Source organism: Oncorhynchus mykiss, chromosome 10, assembly GCF_013265735.2.
Source record: "Oncorhynchus mykiss isolate Arlee chromosome 10, USDA_OmykA_1.1, whole genome shotgun sequence".
Lineage (NCBI taxonomy): Eukaryota > Metazoa > Chordata > Actinopteri > Salmoniformes > Salmonidae > Oncorhynchus > Oncorhynchus mykiss.
The window spans coordinates 69,078,128-69,104,594 of NC_048574.1; the positions used below are offsets into that span (position 1 = coordinate 69,078,128).

Here is a 26,467-nt window from a genome sequence, read left to right on the forward strand (position 1 = left end):
TATGATCATATGTTTTGGTTCTAGTCAGGATTCTAGCAGCCGTATTTAGCACTAACTGAAGTTAATTTAGTGCTTTATCTGGGTAGCTGGAAAGTAGAGCATTGCAGTAGTCTAACCTAGAAGTAACAAAAGCATGGATACATTTTTCTGCATCATTTTTGGACAGAAAGTTTCTGATTTTTGCAATGTTACGTAGATGGAAAAAAGCTGTCCTTGAAACAGTCTTGATATGTTCGACAAAAGAGAGATCAGGGTCCAGAGTAACGCCGAGGTCCTTCACAGTTTTATTTGAGACGACTGTACAACCATTAAGATTAATTGTCAGATTCAACAGAAGATCTCTTTGTTTCTTGGGACCTAGAACAAGCATCTCTGTTTTGTCCGAGTTTAAGAGTAGAACGTTTGCAGCCATCCACTTCCTTATGTCTGAAACACAGGTTTCGAGCGAGGGCAATTTTGGGGCTTCACCATGTTTCATTGAAATGTACAGCTGTGTGTCATCCGCATAGCAGTGAAAGTTAACATTATGTTTTCGAATGACATACCTAAGAGGTAAAATATATAGTGAAAACAATAGTGGTCCAAAAATGGAACCTTGAGGAACACCAAAATGTACAGTTGATTTGTCAGAGGACAAACCATTCACAGAGACAAACTGATATCTTTCCGACAGATAAGATCTAAACCAGGCCAGAACTTGTCTGTGTAGACCAATTTGGGTTTCCAATCTCTCCAAAAGAATGTGGTGATCGATGGTATCAAAAGCAGCACTAAGGTCTAGGAGCTCGAGGACAGATGCAGAGCCTCAGTCTGATGCCATTAAAAGTACTAAAACACTTGAGTGTCTCTCTTGATCCTAGGTCCTGGCAGAGTTGTGCAGAATCAGGACAACTGAGCTTTGAAGGAATACGCAGATTTAAAGAGCAGTCCTTAATTTGCTTTCTAATAATCATATTATTTTCCTCAAAGAAGTTCATGAATTTATTACTGCTGAAGTGAAAGCCATCCACACTTCGGGAATAGTGCTTTTTAGTTAGCTTTGCGACAGTATCAAAAATACATTTTGGATTATTCTTATTTTCCCCAATTAAGTTGGAAAAATAGGATGATCGAGCAGCAGTAAGGGATCTTCAATGTTGCACGGTACTGTCTTTCCAAGCTAGACGGAAGACTTACAGTTTGGTGTGGCGCCATTTCCGTTCAAATTTTCTGGAAGCTTGCTTCAGAGCTCGGGTATTTTCTGTATACCAGGGAGCTAGTTTCTTATAAGAAATGTTTTTAGTTTTTAGGGGTGCAACTGCATCTAGGGTATTGCGCAAGGTTAAGTTGAGTTCCTCAGTTAGGTGGTTAACTGATTTTTGTCCTCTAGGAAGACTCTTCCTAGAACTGGCTGCCCGGCCAAACTGAGCAATCGGGGGAGAAGGGCCTTGGTCAGGGAGGTGACCGAGAAGCCGACTATCATTCTGACTGAGCTACAGAGTTCCTCTGCGGAGATGAGAGAAACTTCCAGAAGGGCAACAATCTCTGCAGCACTCCGCCAATCAGGCTTTCATGGTGGAGTGGCCAGACGGAAGCCACTCCTCAGTAAAAGGCACATGACAGCCCGCTTGGAGTTTGCCAAAAGTGACCTAAAGACTCTCAGACCATGAGAAACAAGATTCTCTGGTCTGATGAAACCAAGATTGAAATCTGGCACCATCCTTACGGTGGTGACAGGCAGGGACTGGGAGACTAGTCAGGATTTAGGGAAAGATGAATGGATCAAATTACAGAGAGATCCTTGATGAAAACCTGCGCGAGAGCGCTCAGGACCTCAGACTGGGGTGAACGTTCACCCTCCAACAGGACAACGACCCTAAGACCAAGTAACGCCCCCCAAAAGCCCTTCAGGTGGCCAGTCTGTAGAGTACAGTAGAATCCTGGGTTTATTTGCCCAGATGTGTAGTGCCCAGATGTGTAGTAAAACTAGATTATTTGTTGGAGCTGTAAACACTGTGGTACGTTCCAAATGGCACCCTATTCTCTATAGTGCATTGATTTTGACCGTTGTACGTTCCAAATGGCACCCTATTCTCTATAGTGCATTGATTTTGACCAGAGCCCAGTAGGGTTCCAGTCAAAATTAGTATACTATTATCTGTATAGGGAATAGGGTGCCATTTTAGGATGCAGACAGTGTAGTATGAAGTGCCCTTAGTGCAGCAGTTGCCCTCTGGTTGTCTCTTACCCTTTGCCCCATTCTTTACCCTTTGATGGGCCCCAGGTGGCCGGGCCCCTGCCAAGCCAATTGCTGAAATCGAGTTTTACAGATGGACTGTGCATCGTGCTGCCTCGGGGGGTGGGGGGGGGTTCTTCTCGGGCACAGCTGAGAGGAGAGGAAAGGAATAGGAGAGGAGAGGGGAGGAGATGACTATGGGAAAAATTCTTACTTCTATCAAAACAATAACCCTTTAGTCTTATCGCTGATGTCAGATAAGATAACAACTGTTCTGTCCTTTACTCTAGAATGGCCAACCACATGTGGCAAACCCGCCATTCCCCCCACCATCCACACCCGCATAGTCAATGGAGAGCCAGCCAACCCCCACTCCTGGCCCTGGCAGGTGTCCATGCAGGTGAGACACTGTCTGTCTAAACTCTATTTAGGGTCATTTAGATCCATCAAACACTGTTATTCTAGAATCAAATCCAAAATGGCTGCCTGGTTGCTAACATGTCTTAGGCATATACCCAGAACCAAGTCACGTGATTATGCATCAGGGAACATCACAAATGTGTCAACTTTTTTACAACAACAAGTGAATTCATTTACTCAACATCTCATCTCTCAAGGGCAATATCACCAATAGGTTTTGAATGAGATTCTCTGTTATCATGATGCAGCTACACTAGTCACAGGGACAAGACTTCTTTCAGATGGGACATGTTTGTTAATTGACATCATCATTACATGGGTCGGATTACACACACACCCTGAAACTGCACACGCGCGCGCACACACACACACACACACACACACACACACACACACACACACACTGCTAATAAAACTTAATGAGAAGGGGCCCTTCAACTCAACCCCATCATTATTTAAAACAACTTTGATTATATCAGAGGCATCGTCGTACACTATGCTTGTTTGTGCGTGTGGGTGGTTGTGTGTTTGCGCACTGTCTGTCCCACAGATTTGGCCTTTAGAAGACAAATAGGCACGACTGGCTCACTATTGATGGAATAGTTCAAACAAATGACATATTGGTTTCCTTGCCCTGTGAGCAGTCTAGGGACATGGCCCATAGCATGGATTGCTATCGTACCTTGTCCGTAGACTGCTTACAGGCTAAGGAAACCAACATGTCATTGAATAATTTGGGTGATCTATCACTTTAAAAGCTGATGTTTTATTTTACCCAGGTTTGGCCTAGCAGTCAGGAGACGCCCAAGTTCTTCCACACCTGCGGAGGAACTCTCATCCATAAGAACTGGGTTATGACAGCTGCCCATTGCTTCATACGGTGAATGAACTACAGGTTGAGTCCCAAATGGCACCCTATTTAGGGCACTACTTTTGACCAGGACCTATAGGGAATAGGGTGCCATTTGAGACGCATAGGCCCTGGTCAAAAGTAGTGAAATATATAGGGAAAAGGGTGCCATTTGGGACGTAGACACAGTGGCAGAATTACTAGAACAGACATTCTCATTCAAGTCAATGGTCCATTCCGTGTTGGGCGGTAATTCTATTCCTATAAATGTGCACTCCCCTCAACTGTGTCACAGGTACATATCACCGTACATGTAGGCCAGCATGTCTCTATGGTGTGCACAAAACAAGACAATTTTGGCATACATTTTTACCTTTTGAGATTTTAAAATGTACCTTTTACATTTGATTGAGCTGACACAGTGGTGTGAAATGTACCCAATGGTCATACTTAAGTAAATGTAAAGATAACTTAATAGAAAATTACTCAAGTAAAAGTGAAAGTCACCCAGTAAAATATTACTTGAGTAAAAGTCTAAAAGTATTTGGTTTTAAATGTACTTAAGTATCAAAAGTAAATGTAATTGCTAAAATATATTTAAGTATCAAAAGAAAAAGTAAAAGTATTAAATCATTTTACATTCCTAATATTAAGCACACTACAAAACTCAGACATAATTTACAAATGGAGCATTTGTGTTTAGTGAGTCTGCCAGATAAGAGGCAGTAGTGATGACCAGGGATGTTTTCTTGATGTTCTTGAATTGGAAAATGTTCCTACCCTGCTGCTAAGCATTCGGAATGTAACAAGTACTTGTGGGTGTCAAGGAAAATGTATAGATTAAAAAGTACATTATTTTCTTTAGGAATGTAGTGGAGTAAAACTAAAAGTTGTCAAAAAAATCTATACTAAAGGTACAGCTACCCCAAAAAAACGACTTAAGTAGTACTTGGGACTTGTACTTTACACCACTGAGCTGACATTACGTAATATTGTTCTGTGTCATGTGAAGTAAACAAAACAGAAAAGTATTTTTAGACCATGAAAGTTGAGAAAATGTCCCTCCCTGTGTCTGGAGCCTATTATCGTAATGCAGACAGGCAGTTCTTTGGGACGCCTATGCCTCTGTCTGTCACAACCATTACCAAGGTCCTTATCTAAGACTTGTTACAGGGCTGGTGCTGGGTCTTGTTAGTCCAATGAATGTCTCCAACTGTGTATAATGACCCACAGAGTTAATTCTGCCCTGTCACAGAGAACCATGCTGATAGATAGGAATTGATGGTATGCTGCTATTGCCAGCGAACTCTGTACACTGTAGGTTTTTCTGTCGGTTGGTGGTTGGTTTTGTACATAGAAATAGATCCTTTAAAGTGTATATTCCCAAGTCAAATCATTCAATTTCTATGATGTAGTTATGGGTGGTTATGTTAAGGAGGATGTCTGCATCAGTGTGTGTGTTTATACAATGAGTGCACTAAACATTAGGATCTATGTGACTCTCACTCTCTGCAGGTACGCTGACGAGCTCCAGCGCTGGAAAATGTGCCTGGGCAAACACAACCTGACGTTCACAGAAGACACGGAGCGCTGCTTCGGCGTGACGGGCATCTACCGCCACGAGGGCTTCAAGTACCCCACGTTGCCCACGGTGGAGTTCGACATCGCCCTCGTCAGGCTGGGTGGGGAAGTGACCCCCAGCGATCAGATCTCCTACTCCTGCCTGCCCTCCCTGGAGGAGGTCCTGGAGGGGGGCAAGAAGTGTTACGCCACCGGCTGGGGAGATGAGACTGGTGAGGGGTTTGGGACGTCCACGATTTCCTGTGACCTCTTTTGTCTCATATGAGTATTTGGATGCGTCCCAAATTCCACCCTATTCCCTATATAGAGCCCTATGGGCCCTGGTCAAAAGTAGCACACTGCATAGGGAATAGGGTGCCATTTGGGACACAGGCGTTGTGTAGTGAACATACAATCAATGTTATGCCATCGGCTGTGGAGATGAAGACTGGTGAGGGCTTGAGATGTTTTGTGATGTCTGCCATTTATTGTGACTCCTATTGGAGGACACCATGATATTGGAGGGGTAGCCCAGACCAGCGCCTATCAACCCAACACCTTATGCTGTGATCCAAATCTCTTGACGAGGTTGCTAGGGGTTGGGTTAAGGGTGCTACAATATGCATTGTGTAGATACAGTGCCTTGCGAAAGTATTTGGCCCCCTTGAACTTTGCGACCTTTTGCCACATTTCAGGCTTCAAACATATAGATATAAAACTGTATTTTTTTGTGAAGAATCAACAAGTGGGACACAATCATGAAGTGGAACGACATTTATTGGATATTTCAAACTTTTTTAACAAATCAAAAACTGAAAAATTGGGCGTGCAAAATTATTCAGCCCCTTTAAGTTAATACTTTGTAGCGCCACCTTTTGCTGCGATTACAGCTGTAAGTCGCTTGGGGTATGTCTCTATCAGTTTTGCACATCGAGAGACTGAATTTTTTTCCCATTCCTCCTTGCAAAACAGCTCGAGCTCAGTGAGGTTGGATGGAGAGTATTTGTGAACAGCAGTTTTCAGTTATTTCCACAGATTCTCGATTGGATTCAGGTCTGGACTTTGACTTGGCCATTCTAACACCTGGATATGTTTATTTTTGAACCATTCCAATGTAGATTTTGCTTTATGTTTTGGATCATTGTCTTGTTGGAAGACAAATCTCCGTCCCAGTCTCAGGTCTTTTGCAGACTCCATCAGGTTTTCTTCCAGAATGGTCCTGTATTTGGCTCCATCCATCTTCCCATCAATTTTAACCATCTTCCCTGTCCCTGCTGAAGAAAAGCAGGCCCAAACCATGATGCCGCCACCACCATGTTTGACAGTGGGGATGGTGTGTTGCTGTGTTGCTTTTACGCCAAACATAACGTTTTGCATTGTTGCCAAAAAGTTCAATTTTGGTTTCATCTGACCAGAGCACCTTCTTCCACATGTTTGGTGTGTCTCCCAGGTGGCTTGTGGCAAACTTTAAACAACACTTTTTATGGATATCTTTAAGAAATGGCTTTCTTGGTAGATTTGCAGTGGTCTGATACTCCTTCCATTTCAATATTATCGCTTGCACAGTGCTCCTTGGGATGTTTAAAGCTTGGGAAATATTTTTGTATCCAAATCCGGCTTTAAACTTCTTCACAACAGTATCTCGGACCTGCCTGGTGTGTTCCTTGTTCTTCATGATGCTCTCTGCGCTTTTAACGGACCTCTGAGACTATCACAGTGCAGGTGCATTTATACGGAGACTTGATTACACACAGGTGGATTGTATTTATCATCATTAGTCATTTAGGTCAACATTGGATCATTCAGAGATCCTCACTGAACTTCTGGAGAGAGTTTGCTGCACTGAAAGTAAAGGGGCTGAATAATTTTGCACGCCCAATTTTTCAGTTTTTGATTTGTTAAATAAGTTTGAAATATCCAATAAATGTCGTTCCACTTCATGATTGTGTCCCACTTGTTGTTGATTCTTCACAAAAAAATACAGTTTTATATCTTTATGTTTGAAGCCTGAAATGTGGCAAAAGGTCGCAAAGTTCAAGGGGACCGAATACTTTCGCAAGGCACTGTAAGTGGGATACAGTCAGAGCAAGATATTAGGATTGTGACCTAATTTTGCTGTCAGAAAAAAACATATGACTCTTCCCTTCCACAAATATATACAAGCACGTACAAGTTACAACAAAATACAACAATCCATCCAACCACCATAATTCATTCCTTGACCAGTTTTCCTATTTCCATACTGCCAATCCTGGTTCCAGTTCTTCCGGTGCTTTCACCCCCTCTGTTGGTTAACAATTGAAAATACATCCACTGAATTTCAACGTTGATCTCGCTGTACGCGTCTTTGGCTGCGTTCACACAGGCAGCCCAATTCTGTTCTTTTTTTGGTTCACTAATTGGTCTTTTGACCAATCACATCAGATCTTTTCAAATCAGCTCTTTTTCAGAGCTGATCTGATACCAACTAGTGAAAAAAAGATCGCAATTGGGCTGCCTGTGTAAACACAGCCTTTGTTTTCTATGAAAAAGCATCTAAAAAGGATTAGTCTAAAATAAATGTCAAGCACTATCAGTTGATAACAATAAATTAACTGGAGCAACTCATTTATTTTTAATCAGGAGATTCCATGAATACCAAAGTAGCTGAGGACCAAACAATAAATTAACCAGTTATATATTTTTTAATCAGGTGATTCCATGAATACCAAAGTATCTGAGGACCAAACAATAAATTAACCGGTTCTATCTTTTTTAATCAGGTGATTCCATGAATGCCAAAGTGGCTGAGGACCAAACAATAAATTAACCGGTTCTATCTTTTTTAATCAGGTGATTCCATGAATGCCAAAGTGGCTGAGACCCTGAACCAGGTGGCCCTGCCGGTGGTGCCCTTCAACACCTGTAAGAAGCTGGACTACTGGTGGTTCCAGGTCAAGACCTCCATGATCTGCATGGGCTACACCTTGCCTGACGAGCTCAAGTCTGTCTGTCAGGTACACAAGTGGGATATATACCCGCATAGTATTATACTGTATAATGCAAAAAATTATCCATTGACTTATGCAGTGATTACATGATACAAAAAAACGATTTGATTAATTTTGTCATGGTTGTGTTGATGATGTCATCAATATGAAGTGCTGTTGACCATCGCCATGTGACACAGGGGGATTCGGGTGGTCCCCTGGTGTGCCAGGACTCTGCCAACGCTCCCTGGGAGGTGCACGGCATCACCAGCTTTGGTCCCAATGGCTGCATCATGGACAAGAAACCCTCTGTGTTCACCCGTGCCTCGGCCTACATCCCCTGGATGGAGAATGTCATCCGCAGGGACATGTACAAACAGCACAGTAGGTTATTTATTTAACCTTTATTTAACTAGGCAAGTCAGTTAGGAACAAATTCTTATTTACAATGACATCCTACCCCAGCCAAACCCTAACCTGGACGACGATTGGCCAATTGTGCGCCGCCCAATGGGACTCCCAATCATGGCCGGTTGTGATACAGCCTGGAATCAAACCAGGCTCTGTAGTGACACCTCTAGCACTGAGATGCAGTGCCTGCGACTGCACTGCCACTCGAGAACTGGTTCCAACCGGTCTAAATCGGTTTCTAATATCAAGCTTTTTGGTTGATTTGGAGTGGCGTGACATCTTTTTTTTCCTGCTCCTCTCTCGCTCTCTCTCTCTCTCTCTCTCTCCGACTCCCCTCTTTCTCTTTCCCTCTCTCTCTTTCCGACTCCCCTCTTTCTCTCTTTGTCCCTTCCTGTCCTCCCTTCAACTTACTTCCCATCCCCTCTCCTCCTCTCTTTGTAGCATCTGGCTGCGGCGGGCCAAAGGACATGGCTGGCGAGAGCGGCGTGTTGTCCAGCATGGGGCACCCGGGCAGCTACAGTAACGGTGCCCACTGCCAGTGGCACATCAAGGTGCCCGACGGTAAACTGGTCCACCTGCACTTCCACAACTTCTCCCTGGAGGACACCCAGCTGTGTCTCAACGACAAGGTCACCATCAACGACAGCTTAGCCAGCCTAGGTAGTACAGCCGTATGTAAGGGTCTTTGGTGTGTGTGGGAGGAGGGGGGGTAGGTGATATGTGCGTGAGCACACACACCCTGTCTGACGATTAATTTGCGGGGTCACTTGTGTCTGATAAATGAGATTACTGTGTGCGTTATTGTGTCTCACCTCAAACACGTCAATGTCATTACTTTCCAATATGATTAAGAGTAAATGACATTTCAGAGTCAAGTTGTTTGCTCTGGCAGCCGTACAACTGACTGGAAGGCAAGATGAAACACTGTGACAAGAAAGCTGTAACAGAGAATGCTCTTGTCTCTTCAACAACTGATATGCTTTGTCAGCCAGGACACGTATTGATGGACTTGATAATAGGGTAGTTGAATATCATTAATCACAGTAGACAGATTACTGTCGTTATCATAATGACAGTTGTAGATTAAGGCCCAGGAGACATTGTTTGCACAAAAAGATTCCCGAACAATGTTTGATTAGCCTTTGAAACCCTTGATTTGTCTCATATCAGAAGAAAGATCTTGCTTCTCTCTATCCTGTCAGTACATATGAAGGAGAGGAGACCAATTAAGTGATGCACTGCATGCCTCCTTATGACCCCTTAATGTATCTTTATAACCTCACCACGTCACCTTATAACCTCCTTATGTCTCCTTTGTAGGTACCTACTGCAGTCACATTCCCCCTCAGGACCTAGTGAGTATCGGTGACAGACTGAGCCTCTATTTCACCTCCAACAACAAGGTGGTGGACACCGGCTTCAGGGCCTCCTGGAAGGCTGTGGACCCCAGCCAGGGTGAGTGGAGCTGGGCTTCAGGGCCTCCTGGAAGGCTCTGGACCCCAGCCAGGGTGCCTCTAAGCACAGTTCTAGGATCAGCACCATTAGCAACAGTCCTTATGTGAACATTCACCATACGAGCCATGGCGGAATACATATCTGACTTCAGATCACTGCTTAGGCGCACCTTCAGTTTCACCACTAAGCCTAACAACAAAAAATGTTGTTGTTGAATTTTACCCCCTTTTTCTCCCCAATTTCGTAGTATCCAATTATTAGTAGTTACTATCTTGTCTCATCGCTACCACTCACGTACAGGCTCGGGAGAGACGAAGGTCGAAAGTCATGCGTCCGCCGAAACACAACGCAACCAAGCCGCACTGCTTCTTAACACAGCGCGCATCAAACCCGGAAGCCAGTCGCACTAATGTGTCGGAGGAAACACCGTGCACCTGGCGACCCTGGTTAGTGCGCACTGCACCCGGCCCGCCACAGGAGTCGCTGGTGCGCGATGAGACAAGGATATCCCTACCGGCCAAACCCTCCCTATCCGGACGACGCTAGGCCAATTGTGCGTCGCCCCACGGACCTCCCAGTCGCAGCCGGCTGCGACAGAGCCTGGGTGCGAACCCAGAGTCTCTGGTGGCACAGCTAGCGCTGTGATGCAGTGCCCTAGACCACTGCGCCACCTGGGAGGCCAGCCTAACATTCTTATGGATTTACACAAAGTCTTTACACACAGACTCTCCCCACCCTCCTCTCTCCCACTTCCTCCTACAGCTTCATGTGGAGGTGTCTTCAGCAGTGAGCAGGGAGAACTCACCTCTCCCAACTGGCCTAACAACTACCTAGACCAGGCTGTGTGTACCTGGCGTATCTCCATCCCCTCAGCTTCGAACATCCACATTGTCTTCACCCATTTTGAGGTGCAGGCCGTGAACCAGCTGGGACAGTGTGTGGACTACGTGGAGATCTACGGTGGAGCAGGGTTGACCTCACAAGGTTGGTACCATAGCGATAACACTATAGAGATGCCATTGAAGTATAATTCATAGAGGATATTTTGTTGGATTTCTGCGAACTGCTGTGGATTCAAGTTACAAATTGTAATTTTTTCAAGGGTGCATTACTTTGATCAATGTAACTAAGTACAGTATATGTGATAAATCTACATTACTTCAATAATACTTTTCTTGTTTGTGATTTTTTACCTGTGCAGATCGCTTCTGTGGCTTTGCGCCGCCCGCTGAGGTTACTGTCGTCGGCAACACGGCTGTGGTCCGTTTCCTCAGCAACAAAGCCAATGTGGAGAAGGGTTTCCGTGGTTACTGGACCACTGATCCCAACTTGTTCCCCACTCTGCCTCCCCCTCCCGCTAACCCATGGGACAACATCACTATCAGTAAGTACAACCACTGGTTAACCACAGATCGAGGATCAGATTACCCTGACGCAAATCCTAACATGAACCATTAAGGGGAATAAAAATATCTGACCGTAGATCTGTGGCAAATGCAGATTGAAGACCATTTTACTGAGAATGTGTTTTTCTATGATTGTGTTTTGCTTTTCGTGTATTGATGTGAATATTGATGTGTGTATTGATGTGTATACAGGGCTCATCTGTAAAAGTGACCTTGGTCTCAGCATGACTCTCTGTCAAAACTAAACTAAAAATGGCCAACTTCTATCTTCTCATGGGAAGTTCATCTGGACAACTGCTATGTTTACCACAGAGACATTGTCTCTAGGTACATCAATTGGAGCCTTGCCAGCTCAACCAGACTTCAGTTATAAGTGGCTATCCCTTTCCAACAGCACGGTGACATTTCCCACTGACTGACACTTTGAAAAGACTTTCATGAGTACCTTTTTATTAACTGTATATTGACCTGTCTCTCTTCTTCCTATAGGCTGGCCTGAGACGTGTGGCAGCCCTGCTGTACCCCCCAGTAGTGCCACCTTGAGAGTGGTCAACGGGGTAGAGGCTGTGCCCCACTCCTGGCCCTGGCAAGTCTCCATGCAGGTGAGGCCTGGGTTAGTGTGTATGTGTGTGTGTGCAACCGCGTATGTGCAGGACTTATTTGCAACTAGTGCCTACATGCATGTGTGGGCGTGTAATCATGTATGTTGATGAATCTCTCTCTCTTCAGGCCAGTCCGTTTAATCCCATCCCCTACATGCATGGCTGTGGAGGCTCCCTGATCCACAAGCAATGGGTCCTGACGGCCGCTCACTGCTTCATGGCGTAAGCACATACACACACACACCTCACATTAACACATTATTCTATCCAATCCCAAAATGTGCGTAATAATAGAAACTCCCTTTAACTTTCTAACCTTAACCAAAAATCCCTTCTCCACCGACCCCATCCAGGCCTCTGGGTAACCCCACCTATTGGCGCATGTGTCTGGGTAAACACCACATGAACTCATCCTGGGACCTCCCTTCCCATGAGGCCTGCTACAAGGTGAACAGCATTTGAATGTTTATTTATTGAGATATAAAAGCTTGTAATATCTAAGTATAAACTGGAATATGATATCTCTCTTTCTGTATTGTTATTGATGGTTTTTTATCTCCTTCATTTTTATTGATTTACTGTAAAGTAGGTGGCAATGTTTTTCTTTCTTCTTCTAAATAAAGTTTCATTTGATTTGATTTCTTTAACTCCAGGTGGACGGCATCATCAGGCACAAGGGCTTCGTGTACGAGCAGGACAAGACGGACATCACTAACGACATCGCCCTGGTGCATTTGAGCTCTGAAGTCCACATGACCAGGGAGATTAGTCCCGTGTGTCTGCCGGCGCTCGGCGCCCTGATGCCTGCTGGGAAACCCTGCTACGTCACGGGGTGGGGCGACGAGAAAGGTATGTTTTTTTTATGGTTTTAAGGAATAGTAGTTCATCAATAGGCACACTCGTAGGTGCACATACAGACACACACCCTGGCAATTCAGATACATGACACACCACTTCAAATACACATTTGAAAATACACCATTTAAATACATGGCACATATTGCATAGCAATACCTACCTCTGCTGAGACTAAACATTTAACTATTTTATGATGCTATAACATCAGCAGCCCCAAATAACCTCTCCTCAAACTGACATTGATAGCTCCACCCATCTCACCAAGCTCAGGGCATTCAAATCAAATCAAGATCAAAAGTTTATTTGTCACGTGCGCTGAATATAACAGGTGAAATGCGTACTTACAGGCTCTAACCAATAGTGCAAAAAAGGTATTAGGTGAACAATCGGTAGGTAAAGAAATAAAACAACAGTAAAAAGACAGGCTGTATACAATAGTGAGGCTATAAAAGTAGTGAGGCTACATACAGACACCGGTTAGTCAGGCTGATTGAGGTAGTCTGTACATGTAGATATTGTTAAAGTGACTATGCATATATGATGAACAGAGAGTAGCAGTAGCGTAAAAGAGGGGTTGACAGGTGGTGGGTGGGACACAATGCAGATAGCCCGGTTAGCCAATGTGCGGGAGCACTGGTTGGTCGGCCCAATTGAAGTAGTAAGTACATGAATGTATAGTTAAAGTGACTGTGCATATATGATAAACAGAGAGTAGCAGCAGTGTAAAAGAAGGGTTGGGGGGGCACACAATGCAAATAGTCCAGGTAGCCATTTGATTACCTGTTCAGGAGTCTTATGGCTTGGGGATAAACACTGTTGAGAAGCCTTTTTGTCCTAGACTTGGCACTCCGGTACCGCTTGCCATGCGGTAGAGAGAACAGTCTATGACTGGGGTGGCTGGGGTCTTTGACAATTTTTAGGGCCTTCCTCTGACACCGCCTGGTGTAGAGGTCCTGGGTGGCAGGCAGCTTAGCCCTAGTGATGTACTGGGCCGTACGCACTACCCTCCATAAGGCCTTGCGGTCAGAGGCCGAGCAATTGCCATACCAGGCAGTAATGCAACCAGTGCCCTCGATGTTGCAGCTGTAGAACCTTTTGAGCATCTCAGGACCCATGCCAAATCTTTTTAGTTTCCTGAGGGGGAATAAGCCTTGTCGTGCCCTCTTCATGACTGTCTTGTGTTTGCACCATTCTAGTTTGTTGTTGATGTGGACACCAAGGAACTTGAAGCTCTCAACCTGCTCCACTACAGCCCTGTCGTTGAGAATGGGGGCGTGCTCGGTCCTCCTTTTCCTGTAGTCCACAATAATCTCCTTAGTCTTGGTTAGGTTGAGGGATAGGTTGTTATTCTGGCACCACCCGGCCAGGTCTCTGACTTCCTCCCTATAGGCTGTCTCGTCGTTGTCGGTGATCAGGCCTACCACTGTTGTGTCATCTGCAAACTTAATGATGGTGTTGGAGTCATAGCTGGCCATGCAGTTGTGGGTGAACAGGGGGTACAGGAAGGGACTGAGCACGCCCCCTGTGGAGCTCCAGTGTTGAGGATCAGCGTGGCAGATGTGTTGCTACCTACCCTCACCACCTGGGGGGGAGGGGCCTGCCAGGAAGTCCAGGATCCAGTTGCAGAGGGAGGTGTTTAGTCCCAGGATCCTTAGCTTAGTGATGAGCTTTGAGGGTACTATGGTGTTGAACGCTGAGCTTTAGTCAATTAATAGATTTCCTCGCCTAGGAGGGATTATAAGCAGGCTACAATATTAATGCAAAGCCTGGTGTTGGCTGACTGGGTGTGTCATGTTCTTTTCAGGGCTGATAAAGTTTTCATGAGGCCAGGTGGCACTCCACAGCATTGACACCACGTATAGAGTCTGAATCAATTCAGCACACTATTGACACCACGTATAGAGTCTGAATCAACTCAGCACACTATTGACACCACGTATAGAGTCTGAGTCAACTCAGCACACTATTGACACCACGTATAGAGTCTGAATCAACTCAGCACTGCAGCAGATGACCCCAGAGAGAGACAAAGAAAGCACTCAACCACTCACACAGTGACAAGGCAGTGACACACACAATGCTATATCCGACTCTAACATCTTCTGTTCTGTATCTATCTGCGCTCCCATTGACTCTCAGTGATTACTCTAGTATAGGACTATAACATAGCTAGTAGACATACTGGATATCCATACATTAGTCATGTATAGAGATACAAGGAGGAGTGATATGTTAAGGCTATTCACATCGGGTTCAATGAGGATAGCGAGGCTTGCAAGCTAAGAAGCTAGCTAGCATGGCGACCATGTGATCATGTCCATGTTGAATTAGACAGCAGTTGTAATGGTCATTATAGACATTTGCATGGGGAACATTACATGGGCATGACTATCTCGCCACTCCCCTAACTTGCCGGCCCTCCCCCTTCCTCCCATCTCTCTCTCTCCAGGTAGCCTCTTCCCTGTTGTATCTAAGAAGTTGAACCAGGCAGCCCTGCCCATCGTCCCATTCGCCACCTGCAGTAAGCCAGCCTACTGGTGGGACACCCTGAGACCCTCTATGATCTGTGCCGGATACGAGTCTCCAGACGAGCTCAAGTCAGCCTGCCAGGTAGACTACGGACCCCTACCCAGCTACAGTGCCTCGTTTTGGGCAAGGGGAGGAACCGAAAGAGCCTGGTGGTACAACCTATTATCCAGAGAGTGGCTCGTTTTGCGCTAGGAGAGGTTGGGAGAAGGCCTGGTTGTTCAACCTAACTAACCAGCTTTAGTGCTTAGTTTTGGGGTAGGTTACGGGGGTTGGCTGGTTGTATCACCTTGGCTTCGACCGAGACCAAGTGGCTTGTTGTTATATTACACAATGATAATACAGTCCGGTGGTTTCTCCTGATTGGAATGCATTATGTAACACAGCACATAGCATTTGTTTGTGATCAGTCAGCCTTGATAATGGTTTAATTAGTTTGTTGTTGTGGTGGGACAGAGGACAAAGAGCATAGGAACTACATAGTTGTCTGTCATAATGAGGTCCATATGAATGACAGCAGTGTGAGTCTTTGACCTCCACGTGCTGCTATGTATTTTACCCAGCAGCTCTTGTGCTACTCTCAGTGTTGTTCTTTCCCTCTGTAGTGTGTGTGCTACTCTCAGTGTTGTTCTTTCCCTCTGTAGTGTGTTTACCGTATAGCCTTAGTAGCCTGAGTACGTTGAGTACGTGTGCTTCCTATCCTATGATGTGAATTAATTTCTGAAAATAATTCACTAGCGATTATTTTAGTTGTCATCTATAATTACATTAAAATGTTCACTCTCCTTTCTCCTCATCCTCTCTCCTCTCCTCATCCTCTCTCCTCTCCTCTCTCCTCTCCTCATCCTCTCTCCATCCTATCTCCTCTCCTCATCCTCTCTCCTCTCCTCCTCTGCAGGGTGACTCAGGTGGACCCTTCGCCTGCCAACCCTCAGCCTCAGACCCTTGGGAGGTCCACGGCATCGTCAGCTTTGGCGCCTTCGGCTGTATCAAGGACAAGAAACCCTCTGTGTTCACCAGAGTGTCCTCCTTCAACGACTGGATCGGTGATAACATGAAGAGGTTCATCTATGAGAAGTCGCTAAACTAAAGCGAAATCACTGATCTCAGAACTGTTGGGGGGATGTTGATTTAGTTGCTACCTAACCACAGATCTAGGATCAGATTATAATGACTCATCTCAAAACTGTTTTGACAGGTTGGATAGTGTGGGTTGGAGTTGGAACCTAACCACAGAGCTATGATCAGATTAGTTTAACCTGACGCATAACATGATCTATTAGGTAGGTGGGAAATGATCCGATCCTGTTAGGGCAGATTGATCCTACCGTCTACACTCATTAAGGTTTAACACTACAGTATTTATACACTGCAGGCCCCAAGAGGTTTCATCATATATTTGAGTCATTTAGCAGATGCTCTTACCCAGTGTGACTTAAAGGAGCAATTAGGGTTAAGTGCCTTGCTCATGGGCACATCGGCTGATACAGTATTTCACCTAGTCGGCTCGGGGTTTCAAACCTGGCCCAACGCTCTTAGCCGCCAGGCTACCTGCCACTCCAGTAGGGAGGTCTAATACACTGCAGCACCACAGTACCTTATGGACATTAGGATTATACTGTGTATACCAGTACAGATGATTGAGGGAATACTTTTCACATTATGTCTGGATATCAAACTCCTATTCTCACCATGAAGAAATATTGTAAGTAATGTGATCATGATTCATATTGCAATTGCTTCCATTATGGATCTTTGAATAAAATCCTTATTTTGCATATTTTCTCACTTCTGGAACAGTAATGTGATTCTACATATTACCTCACAAGGATTATAAAATCCCCCTTTCCTCCCCAGCCTTAATATACTGTCATCCATTCTCCCTTCTGACTCAGCCAAATCCTACAGGCAGACTCTTCAAAATGATATTCCTTTAGTCACATGACCCATCCACTCAGCCAATGAGAGCGCGGGGCTCAGATTTCAGCCCAGGAGGAGACAGCCAGCCACTAATCTGTGTTTCAGAACAGGGGGTTCTAAAACAAGGAATCTCCTGTGTAGACTGGAGTCTTTACCCATTGTTCCACACTCTACCTTGGATTATTTTTGCTGTTGATTGGGGACTTTTGGATGGCACTAGTCTGGGTGAAAGGGTTTGCCAGTTTTGGGCAAGGTTTAGGCGGTGTGTATCCGGGACAGGAGTGAAGACAGGGAGAAGAAGGAGGGAGGATAGTCATTTTTCTTCATCCTTCTTTTCTGCAGACTGCAGGCATTTCCCTGAGAGAATGGGGGCAGGAGCGCTCACCATCTGTGTAAGTAGCTACAAAGCCTTTTTCCTCAGCCGAACCGGCTGGCAGGCACAGGGGCTTCTATCTCGGTGGCAAGGCGCTTTATGGATGTATAACGGGACACTCTTACAGTTCACTCAGCCATAGGCAGCACACTCTTTTGTGTGTGTGTGTGTGTGTGTGTGTGACAGCGAGAGTTGGCTTTTACATCGGTCTGGGCACAGAGAGAGTCTTTTTAAAATGTCTTCTAGCTGTCACAGTTCTGCAGTCTGTTTCTTGCTGGCACTGAAACACTGTCCTCTCTCTCTACATCTCCCTCCACCTTCAAAATAACTTTATTTAGGTTACTGAGCACAAACACGCATCAGAGTAACAGGGACAAGACGTGTTTACTGAAAGTGAAGAACGTTCTCCAGCACTGTGTGTTCAGTAGGTAGACCAAGCTTTTCTCTCCCTGGTAACTCTTACTCGACATCACGTAATTCTGAGTCAGACTTCCCTAATGGGCTACAACACATAAACCCAGTAGAGATGGCATCATGGCAGCATGACTAGAACAGTGCTACCTTTATGCTAACTAACTCTATCTGAGTCCATGTTCCTTAGCAATGATCCAGTGACTCAGTTTTTAAAAGGGAATCTGTAATGAAAGCCATTATGACAAACTCTTTAAAAAATATCCATCTCGCACAAGGAACATTTGAGCAATATTATGAGTAAACCCTAGTCCATTCCCTCTATAGTTTTAGGATTACTTGCCTTATAAGGACAACAACTACCCCATAGTATGAAGTCTGTGATACGAGCTAGACACTACTACAGACTTCTAGTTGAGCAGCAGTTGTTACTGCTAGGACTGTTTTTCCTGTGGTGCTGCCATACCAGTTGCTCCTACGGTCACCCACATTGGGAGAGACAAAGAGGGGGAGGGAACAAGAGGAAGCATGCTAGGGCATGCTATCCCCCTCTGTGAGTCAGTTAAGGAGGCGGCCAAACTTCTGTGTGGTCTAAAATCACCATACAATTGATTTATTCCCAAAAAGCTGTGTAAATGAGAATAGGCTCTCGCATCCCATCTAGACACTTAGGAGTAATAGTGGACTTCAAAAGAAGTATGCTTTGTCAAGTTCACAAGTAGTTGAAGAGTGTATGGACTACTCTCTTCAACACTCAACAGTTGCTACAAATGTAGGATCTTAATTTGAGCCAGCTTGCTACAGCAGGAAAATAATCCTGCAGCAACAGGAAATGTGAATTATTATGTGGATTATAATTCATGGACATTTTTGTAGGGGTTGATAGATCTTTCGTAAGGGAAGGTCAAGTCTGAAATTTCGGGGTGAAAATTACAAACTTTTTAAAACCTCAAATGCACTACATGTTTTAAATTTCCTTAAATTATCCTGCAACAGGGTGATCAAATGAACATCCTTCATCTGTACTGTCACGGCCCTCCAGGTGTTTATAGGAAGCCATTCTTTTACAGCGTCAAGAGGTTGTAGCAGTAGTGCGATAATGTCCCTCTGGTCCTCTGGGGGAGGAGAGTGGGATGATGACAGGAGAGGGGATAAGGGGTTAAAAGGGCTAATCACAATATAATGGTCGAGTCAACAATAGAGTAGCAAGCTAGAGGCCATTAGGTATTAGCTTGCATTTCCTTTCATGTGTATGTACTATGTAGTTGTAAGATTATAGTAGTTGGCAAGAATCATTAAAAGCGTTACACTGATAAGTACGTGAAGTTGGTGTGTGTGAGAGAGAGAGAGGCGTTAAATTCTACACCCACCTAAAAGGAAGCGATTCCCAAACCTTCCATAACAAAACCATCACCTACAGAGAGATGAACCTGGAGAAGAGTCCCCTAAGCAAGCTGGTCCTGGGGCTCTGTTCACAAACACAAACAGACCCCACAGAGCCCCAGGACAGCAACACAATTAGACCCAACCAAATCATGAGAAAACAAAAAGATAATTACTTGACACATTGGAAAGAATTAACAAAAACCAGAGCAAACTAGAATGCTATTTGGCCCTAAACAGAGAGTACACCGTGGCAGAATACTTGACCACTGAGACTGACACAAAATTAAGGAAAGCTTTGATTATGTACAGACTCAGTGAGCATAGCCTTGCTATTGAGAAAGGTCACCGTAGGCAGACCTGGCTCTCAAAAGAAGACAGGCTATGTGCACACTGCCCACAAAACGAGTTGGAAACTGAGCTGCCAAATGTATGACCATATTAGAGACACAAAGTCAGCAAAAAAATAAATGTCCCTTTTTCAGGACCCTGTCTTTCAAAGATAATTCGTAAAAATCAAAATAACTTCACAGATCTTCATTGTAAAGGGTTTAAACACAGTTTCCCATGCTTGTTCAATGAACCATAAACAATTAATGAACATGCACCTGTGGAACAGTCGTTAAGACACTAAGAGCTTACAGACGGTAGGCAATTAAGGTCACAGTTCTGAAAACGTAGGACACTAAAGAGGCCTTTCTACTGACTCTGAAAAACACAAGAAAGAAAGATGCCCAGGGTCCCTGCTTATCTGCGTGAATGTGTTTTAGGCATGCTCCAAGGAGGCATGAGGACTGCAGATGTGGCCAGGGCAATAAATTGCAATGTCCGTACTGTGAGACGCCTAAGACAGCGCTACAGGGAGACAGGACGGACAGCTGATCTTCCTCGCAGTGGCAGACCACGTGTAACACCTGCACAGGATCGGTACTTCCGAACAATCGCACATGCGGGACAGGTACAGGATGTCAACAACAACTGCCTGAGTTACACCAGGAATGCACCCGTGCTTAGACTGTCCGCAATAGGCTGAGAGAGGCTGGACTGAGGGTTTGTAGGCCTGTTGTAAGGCAGGTCCTCACCAGACATCACCAGCAACAACGTTGCCTACGGGCACAAACCCACCATTGCTGGACCAGATAGGACTGGCAAAAAGTGCTCTTCACTGACGAGTCACGGTTTTGTCTCACCAGGGGTGATGGTCGGATTCGCATTTATCGTCGAAGGAATGAGTGTTACACCGAGGTCTGTACTCTGGAGCGGGATCGATTTGGAGATGGAGGTTCCGTCATGGTCTGGTGCGGTGTTGGATCGGAGGGTGAGGGCTAGGGCCATTCCCAGCAGAAATGTTTGGGAACTTGCAGTTACCTTTGTGGAAGAGTGGGGTAACATCTCACAGCAAGAACTGGCAAATCTGGTGCAGTCCATGAGGAGGAGATGCACTGGAGTAATTAATGCAGCTGGTGGCCACACCAGATACTGACTGTTACTTTTGATTTTGACCCCCCCTTTGTTCAGTGACACATTATTCAATTTTTGTTAGTCACATGTCTGTGGAACTTGTTCAGTTTATGTCTCAGTTGTTGAATCTTATGTTCATACAAATATTTACACATGTTAAGTTTGCTGAAAATAAATGCAGTTGACAGTGAGAGGATGTTTTTTTTTTTTTAGTTTATTTCCCCCAGATAACACAGACCCGCAAAGATTTAGAAAACAATTTTGATAACTCTCATATCTATTGGGTGAAATACTACAGTGTGCAATCACAGCAGCAAGATTTGTGACCTTTTGCCACAAGGGCAAAGGGCAACCAGTGAAGAACAAACACCATTGTAAATACAACCTATATTTATGTTTTGTTACGGTTTTCTTCGGGTGAAAGAGAGTCGGACCAAAATGCAGCGTGGTATTCTTGAAACATGTTTAATGATGAAGAAAAAAACGAACAATACAAAAACAACAAACGTAACGTGAAACCCTATACAGCCTATCTGGTGCACAAACAAACACAGAGACAGGAACAATCACCCACAAAACACTCAAAGAATATGGCTGCCTAAATATGGCTCCCAATCAGAGACAACGATAAACACCTGCCTCTGATTGAGAACCACTCCAGACAGCCATAGACTTACCTAGAATACCCTACTAAGCCACAATCCCAATACCTACTAAAACCCCAAGACAAAAACACACCACATAAATAAACCCATGTCACACCCTGGCCTGTCCAAAATAATAAAGAAAACACAAAATACTAAGACCAGGGCGTGACATGTTTATTTATTTTCCCTTTTGTACTTTAATGTCACGTCGTGTGTGTAGGTGGCAGGGATGTCAGGTGCAGGAGAATCCAATTCAGTATAAATGGAGTATTTTAATAACTTAAAAACACAAACTCCAAAACCAAAGTCCATAATGAAATAAATGTGGGTACAAGAACTCGTCTCACACCAATCCATAAAACACAAACATAACAACAAACAATCTCTGACAAGGACATGAGGGGAAACAGAAGGTTAAATACACAACATATAATGAATGGGATTGGAACCAGGTGTGTAAGAAGACAAGACAAAACCAATAGAAAATATGAGAGAGAGAGAGAGAGGATAGAGAGGGAGGAAGAGAGATATAGAGGAGAGGGAGGGAGAGAGAGCTGGGCAGAGACAGAGAAGGGGGGACAGAGACAGAGAAGGAGGGAGAGAGAGAAAGGTTAAAGAGTTGTATTTGATTGTGCCACTTTATAAGCTGAGTGAGTAGTACACTTATCCCTTACTCTAGGTCACTGTCTCAGTGAGTCACCAGTGTGTGTTTATGTGTGTGCGTGGCGTGCATGCGTCTGTGTGTGCAGATTTAGGGGACATCTGCTTGCAACGGCTTGTGTCACTGACAGGCAGAGTAGCTCAGACAGGGCTTAGCTCTTAAACACCTGTGCAGGAGCACTACTGAAATACTACTACAGCTGTAGTACTGAGCCAACGTATATACTGGAGATGTACTGGAGACGTACTGGAGACGTACCGGAGACGTACTGGAGATCTACTGGAGACGTACTGGAGACGTACTGGAGATCTACTGGAGATATTCCAAGTCTGACTATTTAATCCTCTATACAAGGGGTTCCCAAACTTTTTCACTCAGGCCCCATTTCCAGCATTGGGTAACACCCCTAACCCCCCCCCCCCCCCCCCCCCCCCCGCATCACGTCTATTTCGACATAGTTAGTCGACATAGTTATTATACAGTCCTCCTATCTGTTATCACCTTGCCTAATGAAACTGGGAACCCTTAGAGCTGTGCGTGCCAATGTCAATGTCACGGTGTGTGTGTGTGTGTGTGAGAGAGAGAGAGAGAGGAGAGAGCCATCTCCGGACCCCAAAGGGATCGCAAAAGTGTGTGTGTGTGCGCCTGTGTGTGTGTGTACATGGGGTCCTAATGCTAAGGCATCTGTCATGGTACAGCTCCCCTCTCCGTAACCCTCTGAGCACCATCTGGGAGATGGGTCCCAAATAGCCCGGCTGAGATTATAGACGTATGTTTGAATCAGTGGAAGACGAATGGTTAAATCCAAAAGTGACATCAGGCCTTGGATGGTTGTGTCGAATTAGCCCGGTCCCAGACATTGACCATATGAGTTGACAAGATAACACAAACAGATCTGGGACCAGGCTAGTGTTGAATGGATTGGGGATATGCAGAGATCAGTGTAATAGTGCTTCCCTTTACGACAGAGTAGTGATGGCTTTTGCCTGGAGTGTGTGGTAGTATTGTCATTTTGTTTGGCCGTGCTTGCTGCTGTGTTGTGTGCATATGCATAGACTCATTTAGTCACATTACGTAGAAATGAAGTGTCCAGATAGAACGGGTAATAAATATTCTTTCTTATCTAGATTAACAGGTTCATAAAGAATGTTTTAAATGAGTTATGCTTCTTGTGGAGGCACTTGACTACTACTTAATAACTACATAATACAATGATCCCATTGTGTCATACAGGGCCTCCCGTGTGATATAGTGAGGCCCCCCTCTCTCGCTCTCCTCTTTCTCTCTCTCTCTGTGTTCTCTCTTTTGAAGTGGTGCACTCCAGGGTGACTGGATGTCACATGCTCAGTTTGATGCTGTGACCAGCCAGTGTGTGAAACAAAGCCCTACTCTGATCCTGTGTAGAACAGAGAAGTAGTAGCTCCTCTGTTGTGATGCTGTTGGACCTTGATGTCAATCAACAAATAAGTTACTGTAATCACGTGTGTGCTAATGTCACACTTAGTTAGTTTAAGAGTTAGTTAGACTAAGAGTTTACACAGTACTATCAGTAATCTGATCCTATGAAAGGAGTGTGTGGCGAGTGTGAGTTAGAACAGGTGGCAAGTTTAGTGGGTCATAGTAGATAGCCAACAGCTGATGCAAATACACACACACACACACACACACACACACACACACACACAAGGCCTAATCTATCTCACAGTAACAGCCGTGTGTGTGTGTGTGTGTGTGTGTGTGTGTGTGTGCCAGGTCAACTCTATATGAGAAGCTTACATCGTTTGCACTCAGAGGGTGATGGGTTAACATGGGTATTTAGAAAATGAGTTTTTGTCTCACTGTATGGCCACTGTATAACCACTGTATAGTCACTGTATAACCACTGTATAGAAATTGTATAACCACTGTATAGAAATTGTATAACCACTGTATAACCACTGTATAGAAATTGTATAACCACTGTATAGCCATTGTATAACCATTGTATAGCCACTGTATAACCACTGTATAACCACTGTATAGCCATTGTATAACCATTGTATAGCCACTGTATAACCACTGTATAACCACTGTATAGAGACTGTAACCACTGTATAACCACTGTATAGCCATTGTATAACCATTGTATAGCCACTGTATAACCACTGTATAACCACTGTATAGAGACTGTATAGCCACTGTATAGCCACTGTACAGCCACTGTACAGCCACTGTACAACCAATGTAAAGCCTCTGTATAACCACTGTATAGCCACTGTACAGCCACTGTACAGCCACTGTATAGCCACTGTATAACCAATGTATAACCAATGTATAGCCACTGTATAACTGCTATATAACCACTGTATAACCACTGTATAACCACTGTATAACCCCTATATAGCCACTGTATAGCCACTGTATAGCGACTATGTAACCCCTGTATAGCCACTAACCACTGTATAGACACTGTATAACCACTGTATAACCACTGTATAACCCCTATATAGCCACTGTATAGAGACTATGTAACCCCTGTATAGCCACTAACCACTGTATAGACACTGTATAACCACTGTATAACCACTGATAACAACATGTATCTGTCATTACTATCTCTTGCATGCTTAAGTTTCAGTTCCATTTATATTGACATTATAGTTCCCCAAACTGTTTTAAAATGTATACACAACTAATTCATTCATAGATTAAGTATTTTTTTAAGGAACGTGTGCACAACATAGTACATATAGTGCCTTCAGAAAGTATTCACACCCCTTGACTTATTCCACATTGTGTTTTGTCACAGCCTGAATATAAAATGGCGAGGTATGAATGCTTTCTGAAGGCACTGAATAAAACACAGGAGAATAACGCCTTTAGGTCAGGGAGTGTTTACCCCATAGAACCCCACAGAATTAATTCTGTTTCTATGGTTTACCCTATGACTTAATGCAAGCTCTACAAGTATAATGTAGAAAGTAAACAGACTCTTGACAACAGATGAATTTCCAGCCTCTTTCCTTTCTATCAATATATCCCAAGCTGTCAAGCCCAGCTTGCAGTCCACTTCAGTGTGTGTGTGTGTGTGTGTGTATGTGTGTTTGTGTGTGCATACCAGCTCTCTTCTCACTCACTGCTTGCCTCGGTCTTCACCCCTCCCCTCAGCCACAGGTGTGCATGGTAACCAAAGCCTTGTCGTAGCAACCGGTACACAGCCCAAACCCCTCCCCCTTCTCCCAACACTAACTCTCTCCCAACTTCTCTGTGTGTCGGCTTGTGTGTGTGTGGCCCTTTCCAAAGGGTCCCTCCATCCCTTCCACACACTAACTGACTGTGCCAAGGCAGAAGAGGGCATCCCCAGCCCCTATGGAGGTGCCGGACGTGGCAGTGCCCACAGTGCCAGTAGTACCCGTTGCTGACTGCTGCTCTCTGCTGTGTTCCTATCTCCAGCACAACAAGGCTGCGGTACAGATCAAGCAAGACATGAAGAAAATGGTCCAGTTGCCCATGCTGAGGGGGACCTCCAGGGGACCTCGAGGAGTGGAGGCCAGGGGCGGAAGTCTGTTCGGCGTGTCCCTGCTGGAGCTCAGGGAGCTGGGCCTCGTGAAGGATGGCGTGCCCCTGGTGGTGCGGAGCATGGTAGAGTTCCTCCGAGAACATGGTGAGCTGAGGAGGTTGGGGTTCAAGGGGGGGGGGGGGGGGGGGGGGAGCAGATGCGGGATAGGACGGTCTTTAATGTTTCTATACACAATCATTTTCTAATGGTCATTCTGCATCCATTTTGATTCTGAAGTAGTTGTAGGGATGGCTCGATTTTGTTAGCGAGACTAACTTGTTATTATTAACAAACAAGTTAATACGCTATTTTTTTTCTGACTTGATTTCCTCGATTTTTATCAACTTGAAATCCACTGTAAATAGATGGGAGTGATAGCTGCTACTGTGATAGCCACATCCGTAGATATAGAACTCTGCTTTATACTGTATCTACAACCACAGCTATCTTTCTCTGGCATTGAGTCAATAACCCACCTGATTGCTGTCAAGACAACACAAGGTTAACAATGACAGTGTTAGCCCTCAGTCCAAAGTCACTGTGTTCACTGGCTAGTTATGCTTTGTATAAGTCATCTCAATGCAAAATCATGTGTTACATTTTAACATCCACTGTACCTTTGCCTCAAGACTCATATAATCATTTTATGACACCTCATTTTTTATTTATCTTCCTATTATGAAAAGACCATGTCATTATTTATTAGACTGCCAACTGTAGGCTTTGTGTTGTGTAAAACCACATTTTACACTATTTGACATCACGTGTTACTGTTATGATTTGCAAACGTGTAATTTTATT

At 44.6% G+C, this 26,467-nt stretch overlaps 2 protein-coding genes across 6 annotated transcripts in view; both read left to right on the forward strand.

The window, feature by feature from the left end:
* The window catches only part of zgc:154142 (CUB and Tryp_SPc domain-containing protein), a 44,438-nt gene extending 27,390 nt beyond the window's left edge, over nucleotides 1-17,048 (forward strand). Inside the window, exons 12-26 of the mRNA XM_036933695.1 lie at nucleotides 2,506-2,615; nucleotides 3,415-3,515; nucleotides 5,001-5,278; nucleotides 7,878-8,041; nucleotides 8,215-8,398; nucleotides 8,867-9,085; nucleotides 9,746-9,880; nucleotides 10,643-10,864; nucleotides 11,082-11,264; nucleotides 11,776-11,888; nucleotides 12,016-12,110; nucleotides 12,242-12,335; nucleotides 12,542-12,737; nucleotides 15,196-15,356; nucleotides 16,171-17,048. Coding sequence (XP_036789590.1) covers nucleotides 2,506-2,615; nucleotides 3,415-3,515; nucleotides 5,001-5,278; nucleotides 7,878-8,041; nucleotides 8,215-8,398; nucleotides 8,867-9,085; nucleotides 9,746-9,880; nucleotides 10,643-10,864; nucleotides 11,082-11,264; nucleotides 11,776-11,888; nucleotides 12,016-12,110; nucleotides 12,242-12,335; nucleotides 12,542-12,737; nucleotides 15,196-15,356; nucleotides 16,171-16,362 — 2,447 coding nt within the window. The 3' untranslated portion in view covers nucleotides 16,363-17,048. The remainder of the gene's footprint in view (nucleotides 1-2,505; nucleotides 2,616-3,414; nucleotides 3,516-5,000; nucleotides 5,279-7,877; nucleotides 8,042-8,214; nucleotides 8,399-8,866; nucleotides 9,086-9,745; nucleotides 9,881-10,642; nucleotides 10,865-11,081; nucleotides 11,265-11,775; nucleotides 11,889-12,015; nucleotides 12,111-12,241; nucleotides 12,336-12,541; nucleotides 12,738-15,195; nucleotides 15,357-16,170) is intronic.
* A 232-nt stretch (nucleotides 17,049-17,280) lies between these two features.
* The window catches only part of LOC110498428 (protein FAM13A), a 76,066-nt gene continuing 66,879 nt past the window's right edge, over nucleotides 17,281-26,467 (forward strand). For 2 of the 5 annotated variants that reach the window (XM_036933683.1, XM_036933685.1), the window contains exons 1-2: nucleotides 17,281-17,584; nucleotides 25,561-25,771. In XM_036933683.1, coding sequence (XP_036789578.1) covers nucleotides 17,558-17,584; nucleotides 25,561-25,771 — 238 coding nt within the window. In that variant the 5' untranslated portion in view covers nucleotides 17,281-17,557. The remainder of the gene's footprint in view (nucleotides 17,585-25,560; nucleotides 25,772-26,467) is intronic. The other 3 variants (XM_036933684.1, XM_036933686.1, XM_036933688.1) reach the window with 2 other exon arrangements.